This window comes from Castanea sativa, chromosome 6 (assembly GCF_040712315.1).
Source record: "Castanea sativa cultivar Marrone di Chiusa Pesio chromosome 6, ASM4071231v1".
NCBI classification, from domain to species: domain Eukaryota; kingdom Viridiplantae; phylum Streptophyta; class Magnoliopsida; order Fagales; family Fagaceae; genus Castanea; species Castanea sativa.
Window position 1 is genome coordinate 37,049,165 of NC_134018.1, and position 24,435 is coordinate 37,073,599.

The 24,435-nt window shown below is 34.7% G+C and overlaps 1 protein-coding gene across 2 annotated transcripts in view; it reads left to right on the plus strand.

Annotated features, from left to right (window-relative positions):
• Positions 1–21,900, plus strand: part of LOC142638645 (two pore calcium channel protein 1-like) — a 35,924-nt gene extending 14,024 nt beyond the window's left edge. The window contains exons 10-23 of one of the 2 annotated variants that reach the window (XM_075812691.1): positions 5,951–6,012; positions 10,046–10,118; positions 12,445–12,510; positions 12,610–12,753; positions 14,927–14,984; positions 16,311–16,418; positions 16,666–16,729; positions 17,131–17,299; positions 17,760–17,824; positions 18,046–18,136; positions 19,057–19,143; positions 20,068–20,145; positions 21,658–21,695; positions 21,795–21,900. In XM_075812691.1, the coding sequence (XP_075668806.1) occupies positions 5,951–6,012; positions 10,046–10,118; positions 12,445–12,510; positions 12,610–12,753; positions 14,927–14,984; positions 16,311–16,418; positions 16,666–16,729; positions 17,131–17,299; positions 17,760–17,824; positions 18,046–18,136; positions 19,057–19,143; positions 20,068–20,145; positions 21,658–21,695; positions 21,795–21,879 (1,188 nt within the window). In that variant the 3' untranslated portion in view covers positions 21,880–21,900. Of the gene's footprint in view, positions 1–5,950; positions 6,013–10,045; positions 10,119–12,444; positions 12,511–12,609; positions 12,754–14,926; positions 14,985–16,310; positions 16,419–16,665; positions 16,730–17,130; positions 17,300–17,759; positions 17,825–18,045; positions 18,137–18,354; positions 18,743–19,056; positions 19,144–20,067; positions 20,146–21,657; positions 21,696–21,794 lie in introns of those variants that run through there. The other variant, XR_012845037.1, reaches the window with a different exon arrangement.
• Positions 21,901–24,435: the final 2,535 nt, after the last annotated feature.

Consider the following 24,435-nt stretch of genomic DNA (forward strand, 5'->3'; position numbering starts at 1 on the left):
AGATTTAAGGATAAGGCAACTCTTTTTGTCATGTGCAATGACAAATAATGAATTCCTTGGTATAGGGTGAGTTTCAAAATTGAAGGGAGCAAAAGGGCAAGAGGAAGGCCCAAAAGGAGATGGATAGATTCAAGAGGCCATGCTAAAATACGATTTCCAAGAATCTGATAGAGGATGTGGCTCTAGTTGGAGCTGATAATTACCTTGGTAGTCTTTTAGGTGAGTTGAGTTGAATGTAAGATCCTAAATGCTTATGAAAGCTAAATGAATGGTACAGAGTGCCCAATCACCTAAGGATGAAACTTTGGGATAGTGTTTCAATTAACTATAGTTAAAACAGAAGGAAGAAAAAATTGGTGGATGTTATGAGTAATAGGGGCAAAACAGTAATATCATGTACTTTATATCTAAATAATATTTTATGTGTTAGGGTTGACTCATCAAACCCTAAAACACTTTCACCGTAAACAACGTGGTATTAGAGCCACCAACCCGCCACTGCCGTCAATCCTCCGACCACCACCCACTGATATTGTTGTTGCCGGCAACCATAACAGCACCTTGCTAGCTTCGACGACCCTAATAGAGACCTCCGACGATCTCGATTTAGTGGCTGAAGGAGTTGTCCAACGCCGGTGACCCTCTCTTCGGTCTCGCGACACCAGATCGACGTCGCCTGACCGCGAGAGAGGCAGGGTTTTACTCGCCCTCCTCCAGCTACCCACCCTAGCTTACTTGCCGGTCCTCACACCGCCGCTCCTGCACCCTAGCGCTAACACCGGTGTTTTTCAATTGAGGTTTTCAACCATGGTCTGATTTTCTTTTCTTCAATACATTCTCTGATAATCTGTTCAGGGCCACTTCAGGCAGCCTTAGGTTGATGTTTAGTGGTGGATTGGGCTTTTTTTTTTTTTGGTGTTGGTATGGATTTGTTGCTGAATAGTTTGGTGTTGATATTTTGATAGATGAGTTGTTGGCGTGGTTGATTGGTTGAAGTACATTGGTTGTTGGTTGGAGTTTGTTTTAATTCAGTCCAGCATATTTCTTTAGCGTTAGTTTGTTCTTCAGATTGCAATTATGGAGTCCAAAGACAGTGCTCAGCCCCCTAATTATTTCTTATTTCCTGATATGTTATCAATTACCTCCATTCGTCTTAATGGGAGTAATTATGCTCAGTGAGCACAGGCAGTTGAAGTCTTTCTTCTTGGTAGAAAGAAGTTTGATTACGTGATTAAGGAACTTCATGTACCTACAGACCCTAAATTTTTTGATTGGAGAGCTGAAGATGCACAAATTAGGAGTTGTTTGTGGAATAGCATGGAGTCTAAAATTAGTTGTAGTTTGGTTTTCTTACCAATTGCTAAACTTGATTGGGAACAAGCCAAGGAACTTTACTTTGGTGTTAACAATTTGAAGCGGATTTATGATCTTCATCAAAATTATTTCTCCTTGAGTTTGAGTGGTATGTCTTTGGAGGACTATTATAACAAGTTTAAGTGTGTATGTGAAGAATTCAATATTTATCAGCCTATCTCCTCTGATGTTAAAATTATGAAGAAACAATGAGATTCTATGCATGTTGCTCGCTTCCTCTCTGGATTTCCTGAAAGTTTGAATCCAGTAAAATCACAAATTTTAGCTAGTCCAGACCTCCCTTCATTGAGTGAAGTTTTTAGTAGACTTCAACAGGCCACATTATTTTATTTGAGTACTGACCCTTTCTCTTCCTCTAATATTGATGCATTACCTTCTGGTGATAAATCTGCCTTTACCACTTATATGGGGAGTAAAGGAGGTGGTCGTGGAGGTTAAGGTCATGGGGGCCAAGGTCGTGAAGGTCGTGACCAAGGGGGTCGTGGTAGTGAACAAGGGGGTCGTGGTAAAGGATGTTATCTTTGTAAGTGCACTTATTGTCATGGTGAGAATCATACCGTAGACTTTTGTTGGGAGTTGTATGGTAAACCCTCGGCTCACCAAGCTAGTTTTCAAGTTCAAGAACCGCCTTCACAGTCACTTCCACCAACATCCAAAATAGTCTCTATTCCTGAGGAAGAGTACAATCACCTCTTGTCTCTGCATTCGAACTTTGTTGGGTTTGATTCTACTGCTCCTTTGGCTCAACAATGTACTTCCGCTGCTTGTCTTGCCACTCAGGATCCTTGGGTCATTGACTCAGGTGCTACTGATCATATGACCGGTACCCTAGGTTTACTCTCTGACCTTGAGCAATCTAGTAGTCTTCCCAATGTTACATTGGCAAATGGCTCAGCCACTACAATTTTTGGTTTGGGCATTGCCCATCTTAGTCCTAATCTCTCTCTCTCTTCTGTCTTATATATTCCTAATTTCCTTTTAACCTTATGTCAATTAGTAAGCTTACTAAAATTGTGAATTGTTCTGCCATTTTTTTATCCACTCATTGTATCTTTTAGGATCTCAAGACGGGGAAGATTATTGGTGGAGGGCATGAAGCCGGTGGACTTTATTACCTGGATCGATATGGTTCTTCCTGTTTAGTGTCTTCTCATTTGTCTATCTTGCCTCTTTAGCATCATTGTCGCCTTGGTCATCCATCTCTCAAGAATTTGAAGTCATTAGTTCCGTCGTGTCGTCAAATTGAGTCTTTACAACGTGAAGCATGTCAGTTGGGTAAACACTATAGGGTGCCTTTTGCCTCTAGGCGTGAGAGTCGTGTTAGTAGTCCTTTCTTTTCATTTAGTTCATTATGATATTTGGGGTCCAATAAACACTCCCTCATTGTTGGGATTTAGATATTTTGTCATTTTTGTTGATGATTATTCTAAAGTCACCTATCTTTATATTATGAAAGAATGGTATGAATTGTACTCAATTTTCAAATCATTTTATATGGAAATAAAGACTTAGTTTAATGCTCCACTTCATATTTTTCGGTCTGATAATGCTCGTGAATATTTTCATACATCTTTGTCTCAATTTTTTAATGATCATGGTATAATTCACCAATCTTTATGCCCCCATACTCCACAACAAAATAGTGTTGTTGAACGCAAAATGCGTTATTTGTTAGAGGTCACTCGTGCCTTAAAGTTTCATATGCGTGTTCCCAAATCTTATTGGAGTGATGCTGTTCTGACTGCCTGTCACCTAATTAGTCGTATGCCTTCTACTGTTCTAGGTGGTCAGATCCCTTATACTGTGCTTTCTCCTATTGCACCTTTGTTTCATCTACCTCCTAAGATCTTTGGTTGTGTGCTATGTTCATATCTTAGGTCCAGGGAGTGACAAACTTGATCCTAGATCCATTGAATGTGTTTTTCTTGGGTATTCTTGTACTCAGAAAGGATACTGATGTTACTCACCTACTCTTAGGCATTGTTTCATTAGTGTTGATGTCACATTTGATGAATCCCAGTCCTATTTCTCTCCTTCAGTTGCTAGTGACAGTTCTCCTCCTTGTCTTCCTATCCTACCACCTGTGTCTCCTATTGAATCTTCTCAGAAACCACTCTAGGTATATTGTCGTCGGTAGAAACCTCTAACAGAGACTTCTACCCCGCCTAGTGATCCGACTCTTGATCCTGTCTCTCTTCCAATTGCTTTGCGCAAAGGTAAGCATTCTTGTACCTCTCACCCTATCTCTCAGTTTGTCTCTTATGATCACTTGTCTTCATCTTTTCATGCCTTTACCACATCCTTGAATTCTACGGTTGTTCCTAAGTCTGTCCAGAAGGCTATGTCTATCTTTGGTTGGAAATCTGCTATAGAGGCAGAAATGTCTACCCTGTCTAAAAATGCTACTTGGTCTTTAGTTACTTGTCCTCTAGGGAAAACTATTGTTGGCTGTTGTTGGGTGTATGCTATGAAGTATTTGCCTGATGGTTCTATTGAGCGTTTGAAGGCTCGCTTGGTTGCCAAAGGGTATACCCAAACATACGGTGTTGACTATGCTGAGACATTCTCACTTGTTGCTAAAATTTCTTCTGTCCGGATTTTAATCTCCTTGGCTGCTAATTTGGGTTGGCCATTATTTCAATTATATGTTAAAAATGCCTTCTTGAATGGTGATTTGAAGGAAGAGGTGTTTATGGAGCAACCACCTGGGTTTGTTGCTCAGGGGGAGTTTGGAAAAGTGTGGAGGTTGCATAAGGCCATCTATGGTCTTAAACAATCTCCTAGAGCTTGGTTTGGTAAATTCAGTGAAGTAGTGTTAAAGTTTGGATTGTGACGTTGCCACTCTGATCACACTGTGTTTTCTCATACCTCTGATAGAGGAAAGATTTTGTTGATAGTATATGTTGATGATATTATAATAACTGGAGATGATAAGCAGGGTATTGATGATTTGAAAAGATACCTTCAAAACTCCTTTCGAACTAAGGATCTGGGTAAACTTCGTTATTTCTTGGGTATTGAGGTAGCACAATCTAAAGAAAGCATCAGATTATCACAGAGGAAGTATGTGTTGGATATTTTGGAAGAAACTGACTTGTTAGGATCTAAACCAGTGGAGACTCCTATGGATCCTAATGTCAAATTGTATGAAGTTCAGGGGGAGCTGTTATCTAATCCTGAGAGATATCATCGTTTGGTTGGTAAACTAAATTATCTCACTATTACTTGCCTTGATATATCATTTGCAGTTAGTGTTTTGAGCTAGTTTATGAAAGATCCTCGCCTCCCACATTGGGAGGCAGTTATTCGAATTGTGAGGTATCTTAAAGCACATCCAGGCCGTGGTCTTTTGTATAAAGCTAATGGTCACCTACGGGTAGAAGCTTACACTAATGCTGATTGGGCTGGATCACCGTCAGATAGAAAATCCACTACTGGGTATTGCACTTTTCTGGGAGGAAATCTGATTACTTGGAGAAGTAAGAAACAAACTGTTGTTGCTAGGTCTAGTGCAGAGGCTGAGTATAGAGCCATGGCACACACATCATGTGAGCTTATGTGGATTAAGCATTTACTTGAGGAATTAAGGTTTGTTGTGAAGCTGCCTATGACTATGCATTGTGATAATCAAGCAGCAATTTACATTGCCTCCAATCCTGTGTTTCATTAGCGAACCAAGCATATTGAAGTAGATTGTCATATTACTTGGGAGAAAATAGAAGATGGTGTAATTGCTACTCTATATGTTTCTACAAGAGTCCAGATTGTTGATATATTTACTAAAGCTTTATGTAAGACTTGTTTGGGTTTATTATGTAACAAGCTAGGATTGTATGATATATACTCTCCAGCTTGAGGGGGAGTGTTATGAGTAATAGGGTCAAAACAGTAATATCATGTACTTTATATATAAATAATATTTTATGTGTTAGGGTCGACTGATCAAACTCTAAAACACTTTCACCATAAACAACAGATGTCATGCCTTGGAACTGGATATTCTATTTTCTTTGACAAGCGTTGATTTTCGTGAGTGATAATGCTGAAGGTGTTTGAAAGATATTTATTCCGAAATTGTCACAACAGTCTGTTTCCTGGCCAGAAATAAATGGTAGGAGAGGCATGCCAATCTCAATTAGAAATTTTAAATTAAGAGTTTATTTTGAGCCTTGTTTGTGGCTGTAGTTGATGGAGCTCAGGAAAAGGTTTCATGGAGTTTATTGAATGACATTGTTTATCTAACAAGTTTGTGTATTGAAAGACAATTGATAACACCTGTTGAATCCATTGACGTATCAATGGACATTAACATGCTAGTGCTCTCTGAATTTATAGTATGTATGAGTTCATATTTATATTGAATGAGTTATAACACCCCCAACCCCCCCACCAATTTTTAATTTTCAAAATACAGCCCTTGTGCTGTCATCCTTGTTTTATGGCATCATGACTTCTTTTATTTTATTTTATTATAATGATTTTGGTTAGTTTTTTATACATTTGAATAGAGTTGCATTTGTTATTGTTGACATTACATTTTTATTTATTTTTTGGCCCCTTTTTTGTGCTTTAACAGAATCATGGATTTCTTGATAAAGAGCAATGCATTCGACTGTTTGAGGAACTGAATAAGTACAGGTATTAATGGCACCACTATCTTTAACATGCTTTCGTAGTTATTTTCTTTTATCGTACATTGTTGAATGTTTTTTGAAATTCTATTGGTTAATAGGAAGAAATGGAAGGCTCCTGTGTCACTGAACATGGCCCTACGCAAAATAGCCTTCTCTTTTAAATAAATAAAAAAAGGTTTCAGGATACAATGACACCCTAAGAAGAATGGGGCAATGGAATATTTTACAGAAGTCTGGTTTTGACTTTTTGATAATATTTTTCCACTTTGTGCTGCATCTTTTCTGCTCGGAACTTCTCTCTTTCATCTTCTACTAGAGGGATGTGTGAACAGTGCATGCCAGTAGAAAGTAGATAACCCAAAAAGTCTGGCTGTGGGCAGGGAATTATACAGTATGTTAATTCGATGTTTTCAAAAGTGTTGTAGGTAGGAGCAATAAGTTCTTTGGAATCTACCATACTGTCCTTGGTAAGTTGCAAGAGAAAGGACAATAGGGTCGTACTGGGGCACAGGTTGGACAATAAGTTCTTTGGAATCTACCATACTGTCCTTGGTAAATTAGATTTTCCGGTCTACAGTTTTTCAAATTACAATAATAGGTTGTGGTTTTTTATATTGAGGGAAATGATCTTGAAAAATTGACTAACTCAAAAAGAGTCTTTTCTGATTTTCCGTAAATGAACTTGTAGGTGAACACAACTCATGCACACTCATGGAATTGAATTTGTGATTTCACTCTCCACCCTTAGGGGAAGGAGATGTCATTTGAGATCTTTTATGAGTTGCTTTCCAGTGTTTTAATGGTGGGGTGGGGGTGGAACACAAGTTCATACACTTGTAGTTCAAAGCAACTTATCCAGGAGTGGGAAGCGCTCAGTTGTTGTTATTTTGAGAAACTTTCATCCAAATTCTTGTGCGTATTGAGATTGGAGATTCTTGTGCAATTGTGCCTTTCTAACTACTCTTAGTTATCCAATAACAATTACCTCATTCCTCTGAAAAGACGAAATCAAAATTAATATCCTTATTTCTTGCCAATTTATATGATTGGTATCATCATTACCTTCATTATGTGTGTATTGCTGATATTGAAAGTAAAAATGCACAAGGAAAATTGTAGTCGAAGCTTTAATTTCTTTCTTCAATCTTTATTCTACATCTACCTGTTCTCTCATCTAACATAGATCCAAAACCCTTATCAAAGCTCTTAGATAGATAATATCTGAACAACCTCTTGACCTTCTGTTGTCCCATTATGGAAGTATTTTTTTAAGCCACTTAAAGTGTAAGGATAGTTTGTATTTGGACCATTTATTGAATCGCTTTTTGAACCTTTTATTCTAATAAATGAAGTTTAACTGTAAAAAAGGGACAGACAGTGATATACCACCCTAGAATTGAGAAAGGATCTAGGAGGCAGCCTAAAGGCAAGACATCTCACAACCACTAGCTGTTGCTTTTTAGCCTTGACATCCTTATAAGCGGACAGGGAGCTTCAAGAAGCTCCAGTGAACTACTCATCAGGAATCCTATTATAGAGAAAACTGAGAGGAAACTTTCTGGTTGGAAACATTTATATCTGTTGAAGGGCCATAGACCGACTTTGTTAAACAGTACTTTTCGGAGCTTTCTGACCTATTATCTATCCTTGTTCACTATTCCTAAATTTGTGGCTGATAGAATAGAGAGGATTTAGAGGGATTTCTTATAGGGGGTGTAAGAGGAAGAATGCAAACACCCATTAGTGGCTTGGAGCAAGATTTTCTCTCCTATGGAGTTTGGGGATTTGGAGGATTGGGGTTTTTAATAAAGCTTTACTAGGAAAATGGTTATGGTGTGTCGAATGAAGTCAACCATTTGTTGTGTCAGGTAATTGCATCCAAATATGGTTAAGACAGAGGGGGTTGGTGTACTAGAGTTGATATAGAGACTGATGGTTGTGGGTTGTGGAGGAGAATTAGAGCAGGTGGGGAAAGCTTCTTCACACCTGCAGTTTATGAGGTGGGAGATGGCAATCATATTTGGTTTTGGTTCAATCCTTTGGGAGTGGGCACCTTCCTCCAAAGGATCTTTACCCTGATCTGTTTGTGTGCTCACACCTCGTGAAAAAAAAAAAAAAAAAGACTAACTAACCCAAATCTTCTTCATTTGGTAATTTCCCCTTTTGCCTTTTGTTTCATAGGTGTGTGCTTAGGTTAGTCCAACTTCTTTTTAAAATTTTCTTTTGAGTTTTAACTTTTTATTATTCTTTTTTCATTATTTAGGTAGACAATAGATATATGTGTGTGTCTATATATATATATATATATATATATATATATATTGACTAGGCTTTAATATACTTTCAATAGATTTTTTAACAATTATTTAAAAACAAATAATATTTTTGTTATAAAACTATTTTTGTAAACTTTGAAATCATATATATATATATATATATATATATATATATATATATAAAACTATTAAATTAATTAATTAATTATACACATCCCCGCCATACCTATATCCTAATTTTTAAAAAATTGCCATGTTGCCGTACTCATATCCATGTAGGTGCATCCTAGGTAGTAGCTAGAGTTTACAGTTTTATAGAGCTTTTCACTATTGGGAGTTGGAGGATGTGTTTTCCTTTTTTTAACTTCTTTATTCTAAGTTTCCTAGGGGGGAAGAAGATGATAGGTTGATTTGGAGTTTGACTAGTAGTGATTATTTTTATGTACATTCCTATTATAACTATATTTTTGGCTGCCTTACTGCTTCTTTCCCATGGAAGAGCATTTAGATTGTAAAGGGCCCTAAAAGGGCGTTGTTCTTTTTTATGGGCAGCAGCTCCAGATTCTTACAATTGATAACCTTGTTAAGAGGGGACTCCCCCTGGTTAATTGGTGTTGCATGTGTCGACTGTTGCAGTGGGGAAATTGTGGAGTATCTTTTGCTTCATTGTGAGTTTTCTCATGCATTGTGGAGTGAAGTTTTCCTGTTGTTTGGGATTCAGTGGGTGATGCAAGAAAAGGTAGTATCTTTTCTGCTTAGGTGGCAGAACTGGTTGGGGAAGCATTCATCAAATGTTTGGAATTTGGTACTAGCATGTTTGATGTGGTTAGTTTGATGGGAGTGTAACAGCCCCACTTTTGAGGATGCTGTGAGCTCTGTAGATCATTTGTGGTCCTTGCTAATCTAGATTTTGTTTGATTGGTCTCAGGTTTGGCGTTTTACGCATTGTACTTCCATTTCTGATTCCAATATTTTGCTATAATTTCTATTTGATTTGCTTGTAATTGTTTTAAACATTATGTGTTCATCATCGTGAACACAAAGTGCCTTTTCTTTATAAATAAAATTTCTATTTCTTATTTAAAAAAAACTACTCATCATTTAATCCTTTTTTCAACACTGGATCTATGATCTAACAAAGAAACTATTAACCTGCGCATTTCAAATGTTGTTGCACTGGTTCTTTCCTCAAGAGATCAGCTTTTTGTATAAAATCAAGGTTCTTGTATTTATCATAGGTTTCATTAATCGTGCTGCTAGCTTGTTGATGTGGGAAGCACAAACAAAAATTTATTTTAATTTAGTTTTATTTCTTATTGGTGTCAATTGAATTTTATCTTAGGCCCTAGTCTTAAATTAGGTTTGTTAGTATTTTTATTTAGTCTAGGGTATATTTGTAACAAGTCAATCAAGGTTACCTATGTTAGTCAGACTTTAGTAGTCTACATAACAAGGTGTTGGAATCTTTTTGAGGAGGATTATTTTGATGAACAAAATTTCAGTTGAAATCATCCCAATGGTCTAGTGCCTACTCTAGCCAACCCTAAGTGCTGACTCCAGCCAACCCTAAGTGCTGTGTTCCAGAAGTTTTCTCATGCTAGGTGCTGATTACTAGAAAGTCTAGGTGCTGACTCGTGGTTTCTCTATCTTTATGTTTCTAGTTATTTTACTTTTGTTGTTGCATTGTTCTGGTTTGTGCCATGTCACTTGTTTGATTTTGTGAATCTTGATGGATGTCTTATATATATATATTTCTTGTAGGACTTTGCCAGATATATCAAGAGAAGAATTTGAGTTGATATTTGATGAGCTGGATGATAGTCATGATTTCAAGGTATGTCCATTTACTTAAGCCCTTGGATAGACTAAAATAAATTCTAGTGATATTTATTTTTTTATTAGTGTTCAAAACTTTTCTTTTTTATCTGTTTGAACAGTCCATCATTGGTGTAAAAAATTTTCATTTATTCATTTTGCTAAATTTAATCATTTCTGTTATTGGTGTCGTGGATATGTTTGCTAGCAAATGTATACAGCAGCTACTAATGCACTTAAGACTTCAATATTTAGTTTGTAATGTTTATGAATATAAGGAAGAATACACTTTGCTTGTAGAGTGCTTCTTGTATTTCATAACAAGCAGATTTTGTTTCCATTTTAGGCAAGATAACATCCTTGCCTTCCATATCTAGAAATACATATAAGCATTTGGTTTGGGTCATCTTTCAAGATTCCTTATTGGAATGCAAATAACTCAAGGGAATTTGGATCCCCATAAAACCCCACTTCTATTGGAATATGGATTTACTTGAAAAAATGTGGGTATTCACATTCCCAAGACCAAGATAGTTATATTTTTTTTTTTGATAAGTAAGAAAAAAAGGAATTTTTTTTACAAAAGTGACGATACCATATTTAATACTCTCTGACTATCCAAAGTATAACTTTTTCATCTTACACATTCACCCTCCTATCTTTTCATTCTCTGTCTGATTTGTTGCTCTGCCACTCTCTCTCTCTCTCTCTCTGCTAGAACACAATTGCTTGACCGTTACCACTGTGGTGAGTATTGCTCTTCCATGCCTAGGTTTTCTTTAATCCATTGCATTTTTTACGTTTTAGATTTGTTATGATATCTCAATTTTTATAACCTTTTTGGGAAGTATGCATGGCATAGACTTCAATTTTGTGAACCAGCTTCATAACCCTTTGTAGTCTTTCCTGCGTTGTCTCCTTCTGGGACTCAAATATATTTTTCTCTAGTTTTTGTATTATTTATTTATTTTAGATCATTTTTATTTTATAATATAATAGGGATAGAGAATGTGAGATTTACTTTTTTTGGTTTAATTTTGTATTATGTTGTTTATACTGTTGGTTCCTAGACAATATTTTGCATCTAAATATTAATGCACCTTATGTTCAAAAACCTAAATGCTGGGGGGAGGGGGGGGGGGGGGCGTTGTTTATTTTAAGTGCTTCGAAACCAGATCAAATTCTTTTATTAAAATTATTAGTTGCTAGACATCCAAATAAGTAAAAAAAGGTGATCCTTAAATACATTCTAACCTTATGATAGAGTTTCATTATCCATTCTTGCGTAGACCCTAGACATCGAGAATCAACACTTTGCTATATGTTATTGATCTCTAGACTTTTCTGATTACTGATTAGTGGTGGGACCTAAATTTTTCTGTTTTGTAATAAGGATTAAAATGTGTAAGGACAAAGTTAGAGACAGAGATGTCACTTTCCCTTGTCTGGTACTGGGGATGGAAGCCTGGAAGAAGGATGAAACTTGCCCTTGATTGTTAGCAGAGAATTATGATAAGGAAGAAAGAGAATATTAATTATTATTATACCATTGTATTAAATTTTTTTGATATATGATGCAGATAAATTGGTGAAATTGCAAAGACCCTTTGTGTTCATCTCATTATTTGGCCTCCCCATAATAAATCCAAAAGGAATATTTAATTCTGAAGAATTATCCTTTTGTTTGAGTAAGGTAATCTGAGTCCTGTGTTAACAGAGATCAGATAGGATCCTGCTGTGATCCTCAGTCTCTTCCTGAATTTTGGATCAATTGGATGATACATGGTGGGGCTAGGTGAAACTTATTCATTCTTTTTTTTCCCCAACTACAAAACATGAAAACTGGTTATCTACTAATGTTTCTTTCTTTCTGTTTGCTTCGTTCACTTTTCTTCCTTCCTAACATAGAGGCTTCAATAAAATAAAATTTTGACACCCTGATATTAAATTTTGATCTTTTAGTTGTGCTGGAAGGGTAAAGAAAATAGTGTGATAACACAACCTGCTTCATCATTCACACAAGTCTACCATTTGCTTACCACTGCATGACCGTTTTTGCCTTTGCTTGAGATTCAATGTTCTCATATCATTCATCTTTCAACAACAACAATTCTAGAATGCAAATCATTACAAGTGGTAAACAGATTATTTTTGGTCAACAGGATTATAATTAGTGCAACCTAATGATTTGAAAGAACAACAAAATTTGGTTTTTCTTTTCCTTGTATTTTAAACTGTTTTTTACTAGAGATTTACATTGTAGAAGAAAAATGTTATGGTTACTATCATTTGTTGTATGTGTATTTTTCTGATTTGTTTGCTGAACTTCATCTTTTTACTTGTAGATCAACCTAAATGAATTTTCTGACCTTTGCAATGCCATTGCTCTAAAATTTCAGAAGGAAGAGTGTGTAAGTCTGAAATGCCCTAGATCTGAAACATCAGTAAGCTTCTTTTTGAGTGACAAAGAGCTTTATATTGCATCTTTGATACTATGTATTTGATTGCAGGAATCTTGCTTTGAATATTTTCCATCAGTCTACAATTCACCCTGCTCTAAAAAGTTGAAAGGCTTTGTGCGGAGTCCTAGATTTGGATACATTATATCCTTCATTCTCATACTGAATCTGTTTGCTGTTATTGTGGAAACAACGGTATGACCTCTATTTTAATAGAACTGGTGCCTTGCATTTGCCATTGTGGCGTGGTCAACATATAGGGTTCATGGCCTTGGATTTATTTGATAATTATGAATTAAAGTTCCGCTTTAATATTCTTGTTTGATGCCTTTAGTGGTATGATCTTAGTGCTTGTGAATAAACTTGCATTGACTCAATAAGGATGTAATTTCTAGATGCTATTTGTTGTCAAAGTTCATCATTGTAGTCTAAAAATAATTTATTTTTCCATCACTGCATGTTTCAAATGAAGCAGAATTCAAATGGTCATAATTATTTTTCTGTGGTGTTTGTCGTTTGGTTCTTGATTGGCTTTCCCAGCCCCCTTCCCCTACCTCATACCTGAGGGGACCCCTTTTAATTATTCCATGCAAATGGAATTGAGAACATTTTCAACAGGCAGCGCCAAATGGGAAAGAGGAATTTACAATTTCTGGAGACAGATGCAACTGTCAATCTTATTATGGACATAGAGTGTTAACACGTCTCTGTGAATTTATTATTTTGAGTATGTATATTATTCTTTGTTTTAGGGTTTTACATTTGGCAGAATAACCGTAGGTACTAAAGATAATGAGAGAATAATGAGGATGATGATTGCTATGAGTAGTGTTTACATACGGCACATTTGGTACACTGAATGGAGTTACAACAATGATGATAATCTTTATTACTAGAAATAAAAGGTGTTCTAATGAAATAACTAAACATATTCATACATTTGATTGTAAGTTGTAACATTAGGATCTTAGTTATTCAATTATTTTTCCTTAAAAATGAATAATTTTTAAATTTGAGAGAGAGGTTATTTTTTTTATTTTATTTTTTGTAATTGTTATGTGTATATAGAAAGTTTGTATATTTGTAAATATATTAATTTTAGAAATTATTACACCTAGTCACCTACTAAGGAATAGCTATTACAACCCGTTTAGAGATAAAAGTTATTCCTCTTTTTAAAAAATAGCCATTCATAAAGAATGACTATTCTTTATATTAAAAACATAACTAAACTAAAAAATAGATAAACCATAAGAATAATTATTACATTACAGTGTCTATTACAGTCTACCAAACATACCCATAGTAAGGGGTAAATGTGTAAGAATGTACTAAGGTTGACAACAAGAAGTAAATGATGATAATAATAATAATAATTTGCAAGTTTCTTGGAAAAATTGTATTACATCGTCATAATTCTCCATATTTTCTAGGATAGTTGGTGAATTTTTACTTGTTTCTACAAATTAATAAACAAGTTGTAACGTCATGACATCAAGTACTGATCATGCAATTTTCAGCTGAAGCGTCCTCTAAATTGTACTCCTTTTTTGGCCTAGATTGCAACTAGTTTGTAGCTTGAGTTGCCCATGATTACAGTGCTGGGTAATTCTTTTTCGCATATTTTGTCAGCTGTGGATGTGTCACTGTTGAATGATTAAATCCCAGACCCCACAACAATCAAGTCTTAGAAGAGGAATGCTTTTATATGTTAACTAACAAAGGCACCTAGGTAAGTGCTAGTTGCACATAAGATGTCAGAAATATTCTACCAGTCATTTTTGTCAATTGATTCTGGATCAACATCCTGAATGATGTTAGTGTTCCAGATTATTTACCTTAAGAGCATCCATTTCCACTACTCTTTACATGTCATCATTTTTCAGTTAGGTTTTAGAATAAGAAAATTGATGATACGTCTACCATCTGACACCTGGTCTATTTGATTTCAAACTATAATACTAACATTCTCAGAAAGGAGTGAGGAAACCTTCCTAATCAATGTTGAGAGAGAGAGAGAGAGAGAGAGAGAGCTCATTAATATGAATCTGTTGGCATTAAATGAAAAGTAATATTTTGCTCTAACTTTCTCAGAAAATACTGAGGAAGCCTTTCTAATCAATGCTCCATTAATGGAGATACTCTTTGACCTTCTTGCAAGTCAAAACAAAAAATCTGACAGAACCAAGAATCAAATACTTAAATTCATTTCTTTAACACTTTGATAATGGCACTCCAAACTATTAATAGAGTTGTGCTTTTGGTTTCTTGATTACTGGATCCAGAACAATTAATTGGCAAGTGGCTCATGTATCTTTATCCTGACATTTATAAATCATGCTAATGTGGAACGCTTATTTTGTTGCAGCTTGATATAGAAAATAATTCTGCTCAAAAGGTGTGGCAAGAGGTAGAGTTTGTCTTTGGTAAGCGCTTTCTGAGGATCAACTTATCTTCATATGTACATGTGTGAATTATTGCTAAACTAACAATCGATAGTCTAAAGATGTTTATGGTGAGCTTGTGAGGTGATGCAAGTCTAGCATTCACATGCCTGTAGATTCAGAAAATTAAGACAACATAGATTTTGCAGCCACTATTAATGGTTGGCTGCTAAAATTGTCCATTAAAGGATTTTCATTGTTACAATTAGCTTGTAGTGGATTAATGTATTAAAATGGCAGTTAGTGACCTTGGTAGTTATGTCAGTGATGAGAGCTTGAAATGATCCATCATAACTATGTATATATTCAATGGTTGAGATGGTCAATTCTGTTCTAACCATCAGCATTGATGTTTGGAACCAATATTGATGGCCGTCCTGAATGTTGATACCTTTTCAGGCACAAGCTGGAAGCGTAAGTGTATTATATATGAACCAAGGCTATGCTTAGGGTCTTTTAGATCACATGTGAGGGAAAGTGCAACATATGAATGCTAGATGAGAAACACACTGAAGCATGACAAGCCGGAACTTCGGAACAATATAATTAAAATAAAGGATAGGAACCTAGCTCCTAGGCTTGCTTGGAGTCAGCACCATGTGAGAAAAAAACCACTAGGAGTCTGCACCAGTCAAAAAACCAAAAGAAACTTTCATTCATTGAAATCGCATCTCCTTGAAAGGAGTACAATAGTTTGCTTATATAGGAATACTAAATCCTAATTCTAATTAGCATATGAAACCCTACTTATCGAATGATAGAAATAAACTAAGCTTTAAATAAAAATACTAATTAACCTAATTGAGTACAGGGGCCTAAATAAAATAAATTTTTAATTAATGTCCAGAAAGAAATAAAACTAAAACAAAATAAATTGTTGCTTGTGGTTCCCGCATCATCAACAACACACACACACGTGCTCAGGCAGAGGAGCATTCTGAATGATAGCTAAACTTATTGATGGCAGTCTCTATTGCTGCTAGACTGACTATTAGACTTATTGGTGCATGCTCGCTTAACAGGAAATACTTGATAATCTTGGGTAATAGTCTTTGGTAGTGATGGCAAGTGAAAAAGTAACTACTATACATGCTCTGACTTGGGCTAGAAGTCTGTTTTATGCTTTGAGAGTTTTCAGTGTTGGTACTCCTTTAGAAATGTTGTACTTATTAACTTGCTCTTTATTACCTGTTTGGTCTCATTACTCCAAATTATGTGTGCTATATAGACTAATCTTAGTTTCTGTTTATGAAATTAATAGGTGGTTTTTTCTTCTTCTTTTTCTTATTTTGTCTTTTTATCCCACAGGATGGATATATGTGCTGGAAATGGCTTTAAAAATATATTCATTTGGATTTGAGAATTATTGGAGGGATGGCCAAAACCGCTTTGATTTCATGATCACTTGGATAATAGGTAATCAGAATGGAAAATAACATCCCTTTGTAGTACTATTTATTTCAATTTCTTTCCAAATCAATCTTATAAGCATCATAACAATATTGCTAAATTTGATAAATGGAATTGTCTATAGAAACAACTTTTGCTATTGCTAATAGGCCCTTTTGATTATTATATGGAATAAACATCATTTACTTCTTTGGTTTGTGTTATTCTCTGTTCCATTTATATTACTATTGATTGATGATTCTTATGTCTGCAGTTATCGGAGAAACCTTGACTTTTGTGGCCCCTCAAGGACTTAGTTTCCTTCCCAATGGCGAATGGTAGGGAATATTTTTCTTAAAAACATTTTTCTCCTTTACATGAGATTTCGTCATTTTCCCTCACTATATTTGTCCTAACTCTTTGCTATTGAGTTTTTACATAATATGAAAATCTTTGAAGAATATAAGTTTCTTAGTCTAGGCACGATGACAATTTTTTGGATGATCTTTACATGACCTCCCCATTGACTTCATCAAATTGCTCTCAATGTAGGATACTTCTTGATGATATTTACAAGTTTCTTATAGGAAAATACCAGTGATCATACCACAGACCTATGTTTCCTCTGATGTCCACAGAACATTAAGTTGATAAATTTGATACAGGAATTTTATGGTTTATCTTAGCTTCCAAAGCACTTCCTCATCTACAATTATTTCTCCTTTGTTAATGTTAACAGGATTCGCTACCTTCTCCTTGCAAGAATGTTAAGATTGATAAGGCTGCTGATGTACGTCAAACGTTACCGTGCCTTCATTGCCACTTTCTTAACCCTTATACCAAGTTTGATGCCATACCTTGGAACCATATTTTGTGTCCTATGTATTTATTGCTCTCTTGGTGTACAGGTAAATTCTTTTCTCCTGCTTGCTTTCAAAGAAAGTAATTGACTAATATAAAGATGCTCTCCTTCTTTCTTCACCAATCCGTACTTCCCTATTATATTAAATGGAAGTACATGAAAAATGTCTAACCTGTACTTACACCATTTTTCTTCAGCATATGTTTGGAAATACTCAAGTTTCTGTTATGTGTCTTCACAGATTTAAAATTTAATATATAGTATGGAGGGCCAATTTTATACCTAATTGATTTAGACCTAGTTTCAAAAGTTCCATCAGTCACATTTTGAAGGTTGATAATTCTAATCTATATCCATTTGATAGCTGTATTTGATACAGCATGTCTTTTATTTGATACAGCATGTCTTTTAGACATTTGATAGCTATATCCATGTATAATATTGAATATTTCCCCATTTATGTTACTGTTAAAACTTTCTCCAATTTTTTTTCTTCTAATTTTTAGATCTTTGGTGGGATTGTCAATGCTGGAAGTGCCAGTTTGGACAGGACTGAGCTTTCAGATGATGAGTATCCTTTATTCATTAATAAACTATTTTCTAATGTTTCATTTTATCCAGCCATGGCATAACTGTGATATCTTTCTGTTTTATATTGATAATAAAAGGCTATTATAGGAAAATTCTACTAGATATTAATATTCAATCATCTTGTAAATTGTTTATTGCTTCTGCAAAGATTTAATTGCAACAAATGTCAATTTCTTCAGACAATTTTCTTAACAAAATCAGCTATTTACTTTTCAATTTCAATGACTATCCGAATGGGATGGTGACACTTTTCAATTTACTGGTCATGGGAAACTGGCATATATGGATGCAGGTATAACTACTGTTTTATTTGTAATTTTTGTTGAATTATATTATCCTGAATGATCATCTTTCTCTACATAGTGAATGATAATGTCTGTTTGGCTATTCTTCTATGATTTATGTCCTCATGGAATGCGCTGGGATTTTCCCCTTTTTTTTCTCTCTTTTTTATTTTGAAATGTGATTATGAGAAGCTAGGCTTTCTTGACTGTAACTCCATGTTGACAGAAGATTTGGGGTTCTTTATGAGGGAGCTGGGTTGGCTACTTTGAGACTACCTGAAATACAAATTGGAAATCTGCAAACTACAACCACTAGATCTGTAATGCATCGCAAAGATTGCACGGATCTAGACAATCCATGCATTTTGATCTCACATGGGACCGTGGATTTTATTTAGGCTCCACCTAGTGGATGGTTTGTAGAAACTCCCACGTAAGAGAACTGATCTTGTGGGAACCTGTCACAACCCAAACTCAATCAGACAACTGGTTCTTATGAGTCACAGATGCAACCATATTCTTGAGCACATTTTTGTTCATGCATGTCCTGCCATGATGGGAAAGTGTTGTATCTGACATGAATTCTCTCTCCTTCAAAGTGTTCAAGTTACTTGGTATGATCCATGTCATTGTGTCTGTCCCAGCATCAAGGCTTGATTCCTTTTTTGGTTCAGTAGAGTTACTAGCTTAGCACTAAAGCATTTGTTTTCCACCCTACAGAATATCTGTTCATTTAAAATGTCAGTAAACCGCAGTGTGCATACAACTAATATTTGGACTATAGAAGAGGTTCAGGCATATTTAAGTTGTTATCAGCAGTTCTTCGTTAATCCTGTGTTATTACTTTTATGGTTCAATTAGTTAAAATTGAACTATAATTGTGACCTACACTTTGTGTCATTCTTTTAATTGTCATTCATCATTTCAGAGCTACAAGGAATTAACAGGAACTGCATGGAGCCTCACTTACTTTGTCAGCTTCTACTTAATTACTGTGTTACTGCTTTTAAATTTGGTAAGTTTTATTAACTTTTGCTCCATTTTTTTCCCAACCATGTTGCCTATATGTTTTTTAAAATTAAGAAGTTACACAAGCACTTAGTGTGGTCTGAACCCACTACAGGAGAAGGAGGTGCCATTTGAGCTAAAGCTTATTGGCCCTTTCTCCATGTGTTGCAGAAGCAAAATGCCTGCCATTTGATTGTTTTGCAATTTATGAGGTAGAGCAACTTCGTTTCTTGAATAAGATGCTGCAGAAACAGATTTTCAGTAATTGACTAAAACCAAAGTTGAAATATGTCATTACAATTTTGTTTGCTAAAATTATACATAGAGAGTGACAGTAATTACCTTTATGTATGAAGCATTCATACATGGTAACTTCACATGGGTCAGCCTATAACAAAGAACAGTTTTGGTTTGGCTAAGTTAGGGGCCCTGATTCCATCCTAAAGATTTTACATGTGACTCCAGACAAGGTTGTTGAGAATGACTTACTTTTAACATTTTAAGGATTTTCTTATCGGGAATTTGGAATATGAGAAGCCTTTGCTGCTGTGGCATTGTTGTCTTAATCTTAAATTTATTTGTTAAGTAAATGAAGAAGCTCTACTTGGAAAAGATGCCCCTTTGCTTAATGTGGGTAATTTTGAGAGAAAGAAACAATTATACATTTTAATGATATTGAGATCTTGGTTATCGATCTGATATCATTATTTTTTAGGCAGTTGTATTTTGAATTGGGCTTTAGAAGCATGTTCTAATGTAGAGTTTATTTATTCTACTTCTTTTAGGTTGCAATTTTTGTGAATTGTATTGCTTTAGGTTTGCTTTATAATGTCCTGTTGACATGATGTGTTCCTCTTTTCAAAACAATTGTGTATTAATTACCCAAACAAATGAAGATTAACTTTAGAGTTTGTTTTTCATGTAATTTCAGATTGTAGCTTTTGTATTGGAGGCATTCTTTGCTGAAATGGAACTCGAGTCATCAGAAAATATTGAAGAACAGGATAAGGTTGGTAGCTGTTCTGCATTTATTATTACAATAGAAAATTAAAGTTATGCAGCCAGGTCCATCTCTTGAAAATGTGAGCATGATGCAGATATATGATTTCCCTTTCACTTAAGAAAATTACATAAATCCTCCTATAATTCTAGGGTGATTTTCAAATTAACTCTTGAGTTTCTCATTCCATCAATATCCACCCTTTAGTTTCAAAATTGTTGCAATCTAGATCTTCATTGAGGTTTAATTAACTAGAGATATTGGAAATTCAAGCAAACTGCACTTGAGAGCTATTTGGATGCTTAAAGGCCTTTCACATGAACGATAAAATGACAGTACAAACTTACAAAATGATGGCATCTTCATTAAATTGTGTTTATTGATTAGGTTTTACATAAAAATAAACCATTTTCTGAATTTTCATAGTACCATCTGCAACTCTCTATGTAGAATTTTTATTGCTTAGATAAATTCTTAGTACTACTTATATGGATTTCCATTATTTTTAGTTAACAAATTCAAAGACTTACTAAGAGCACATCGTAACACTTTTAAGATTATAGGGTTGACATTAGTGCAATCAAAACTTTTAGGTTTAGTTTGAAGCTAATACCAAGCTCTGGGGTTTATTTTGTAAGTACTTATATATTTTGAAAATTGTTTGATTATCATGTTACTGGGTTGTGAAGTCCTATAATTGGTTAAGATGAAGACACAGCTCAAGAAAAAAAATACATATCACATCATGATTTGATTTTAGCATCTAATTTGTCATTTTCAGGTTTTCATTAACTATCTAACTAATCAATTTTAAAGGAACGTTTTTTTGAGAAGTTACATGGGTTGTAGTGCATACAAGCTCAGGATACCTCTTGATTTGCCTCCTACTGATTTGGATTATTAATCCACTTGTATGACAACGCTGCAGAGATAATGCAGGCAATTCAAAAGTTCTAAAATTGAAATTGCAATTATTTCCTAAGTCAGGTTGTTTTGCATGTTGCTCAAATCTTCAATGATGTTAATAGGACCATGTTAGGTTATCTATTCAGGCTTCAGAAATGATTAAGATGGAAGTTTGCCCACTTTGCTCAGCATTGCGATATATATGTTCTGAAAGTTACTTGATATCTATATTTTTGCAAAACAAAATTGGCAGAGTAATGGCTTCTTTGCTTTTAATTAGCAATAGATAAATCATTATTGTTATCCACAGAACTTATCACCTTCATTAGAATTAATTTCCTAAACTAATCGTCTGTTGTTGTTAGTAGGAGCCTTTTTTTATGTACTTTTTTTTTTACCATCATACATTTAAGCTGCACCAACCCTCAATATTTAAAATGAAATCTTATTGACCATAATTAGAGTTTTTCTTGCTTTGAACTGGTTGTTGTTTGTGGTAGTCTTTCTTTCTTGTCACCATAGTCTCCAGTGTTTTTGATCCCCTCACCAGTTTATACTTACAGTTCTATGAAAATATTTAAATCATATAATTATTTTATTACCTTTTCAATCTAGGAAGTACAAGGCGGAAAGGATCGTCGACGATCTGTTGGGTATGTATGGTGAACTAGTTTAAAGATTTGGAAAGCTCTATTTGCATCCATTTTTGGACGTTAACAGCTACCTTGTCTTGTTCTTTTGGCTTGGTGCAGTACAAAATCACGGAGCCAGAGGGTTGATCTCCTTCTTCATCATATGTTGAGTGCAGAGCTTGATAAAGAGCCCCCCAACCCATAGATTTGCTTCATTCCACTTGTGGTAACTGAACTAGACTTCACAAAATCTTTTTACCAAGATTTGATCACTTTATAAAACTGAAAAGTGACATTTTGTTTTCCCATTGGATTTGCTATTGTGAATTACAAGTTAGAACTTCACAAATTTCTCATTGTAACTCTGCTTTTGACAATTTTTTGCTTTCCATTGCAATAGCTAACCCGTTACCATTTTATGTCTCTGTGAACTATAGAGAAAAATTCTGAAGCCGTTTTGCTCTTGCTTTGGGGTATTTAGCCTTTACTCTTTAGTGGTTAGCAAAGCAAAAGAATTGTTTCAAGTGACTCGTCCCGGAAGGAATCATGCAATTGCTTTAAATAGCGAGCAGCAGACACACTCTTTGTTTTTCATGCCATTGGTACCAGGTTCTCCTTTTTGGCAGGCAGCTTAATTTCTGTTAGCCTACACAGCTTATGTTCTCCAAAAGCCCCCCCTCCCCCCCTTTTTTTTGGGTACAGAGTTTGATTACAAGAAGTTGTGCAACTACATTTTGTTTTTGTTATAGTTTTATATTGTATTATTGTTTGTACATGTGAGGAAAGTATATTTAGCAGTGGAAGGGATTATTGTTTCAACTTTTGAGGGTAGACTACGCAAAGCCTATAAAGAATAAAGGGAAAGGAAATTCACATAATGCCATATGCGGATGCCACAGCATTTTTTGTATGCCTATTTTATGGTATCCAGCATCTTAATCTTATTTTATTTTAATGCAAATTATAAAGTGAACTGTCTAACTTTTTGGAAAATGGTCCAACTTCTTATATATTCAAAGATGTTGTGCTTGATCCATTATTCACTAACTGAGCTATATAATTTTGGTTTTAAAAATAATTAATGGTTTATTATATCGAGTCAAACCCATGACGAGGGCCTTATAAAGCTTGTAAATAGCCGGCGCAGTAATATTTCCAATTATTCGATATTTTGGCTATATAAGAACTGAGCCCACAACTGCTTCATTTGGGCGAGTTGGGATCTCTCCAGGAACCAAGTGCTTGGTGGAGTAGGGGGAGGGCGCAGGTTTGAGCTGAGCTGCAGGGGCAGCATATTTAGCATGTAAATCGTTTTTTTTTTTTTTCCCCCCTATAAAAAACTCCTAAATTCTATTTTATATTCTTGGCTTCCTTTTCTCTTTTAAATTATTTCAAAGAGGAATCTTTTTTTTTTCTCCTCCAAAAGCTTCTACGAAATGATTTTACTTTTTTTTGTTTTTGTTTTTAGCCACTAGAGGAAACTGACTCCATGAGATTAGAGGCGTTTTATTCTCTCTCTCTCTCTCTCTCTCTCTCTCTCTCTTTATATATATATATATATATATATATATATATATATATATATATATATATATATATATAAAGGTTAGCATCTACTTTTGAAATGAAATGACTCCGTTTGTTGAAATTTTCTTTTTTGAATATCCGTATTTTGTAGGACGATTAAGAGAATCTATAGGCACCAACTCCTAGATCTCATGATTTGTGAATAAAACATCTTAGGATAATTAGCTAAAAGAATCTACATTATGTTGACCTTTGTCTTAAACTAATAAATCTTGATGCTTCAATAACAATAATTTAAACTATAGTTTTAGGGGAAAGGTTTAGGCCCAGTGCATTCAGTGTAGTGGACTTGAAGGGATGTTGCCACATGGCACTTCTTGGACACATGGTAGCATCTTATCGGGTCCAGTATACAGGACACTAGACCCAAACAAAACCCTAATTTTCTAATTGTTTGCAATTCGAACTGTTAATAGGTCTATTTCTACTAAAAAGTAAGGATAACTATATATATATATATATATATATATATATATATATATAACTATCTAGGAATTTACAATCCCTATATGTGAATGGTGGGTAATACTATATCACTAAAATCATAAAAAGTTTACAAAAAATACCTTTAAAAAAATCATAATAGATTAACAATTTAATTAAGATGTCATTGTTCTAGTACATATGTGTTGAGTCTTTTAATATAAAAAAGATTTTGTTAATGAATTCCCTAAGGGTAAGGGTAGTAGTTAAGATACATTCAATGATTTATTAAATAATATTTTTATACATTTTAAAAATAAATAAAGTCAAATTGTACACATTAAAAAAAATGAAAAATTCTTAGGTAGTCCCGGAGTATAGTGAAATGATGTTCCCTTCTCTCATATTCATGGTGGACCTCATCATGAATTTAATAAGCGGACCCCACCATGAATGTGAGAGAGGGAGCACCATTCTCCGTACTCCGAGAGTACCTAAAAATTACTCAAAAAAAATACACACAACCATAATGAATTTGTGCGTGTAAACCAATGAATCATTAACATGTATATTTTATTTTTTGAAAAGTGTGAATTACAACTCATATTTAAATATTTATTAACCTTTATCTTAGACACTCGTTAAGGAAACCTATATAAAAAATAAATCTCAAGTAAATTTTACTATCTATTTAACTTATTAATGACGACGCATTATGGAAACAAGTTAAAACAAACTAAGAAAGTCAAGT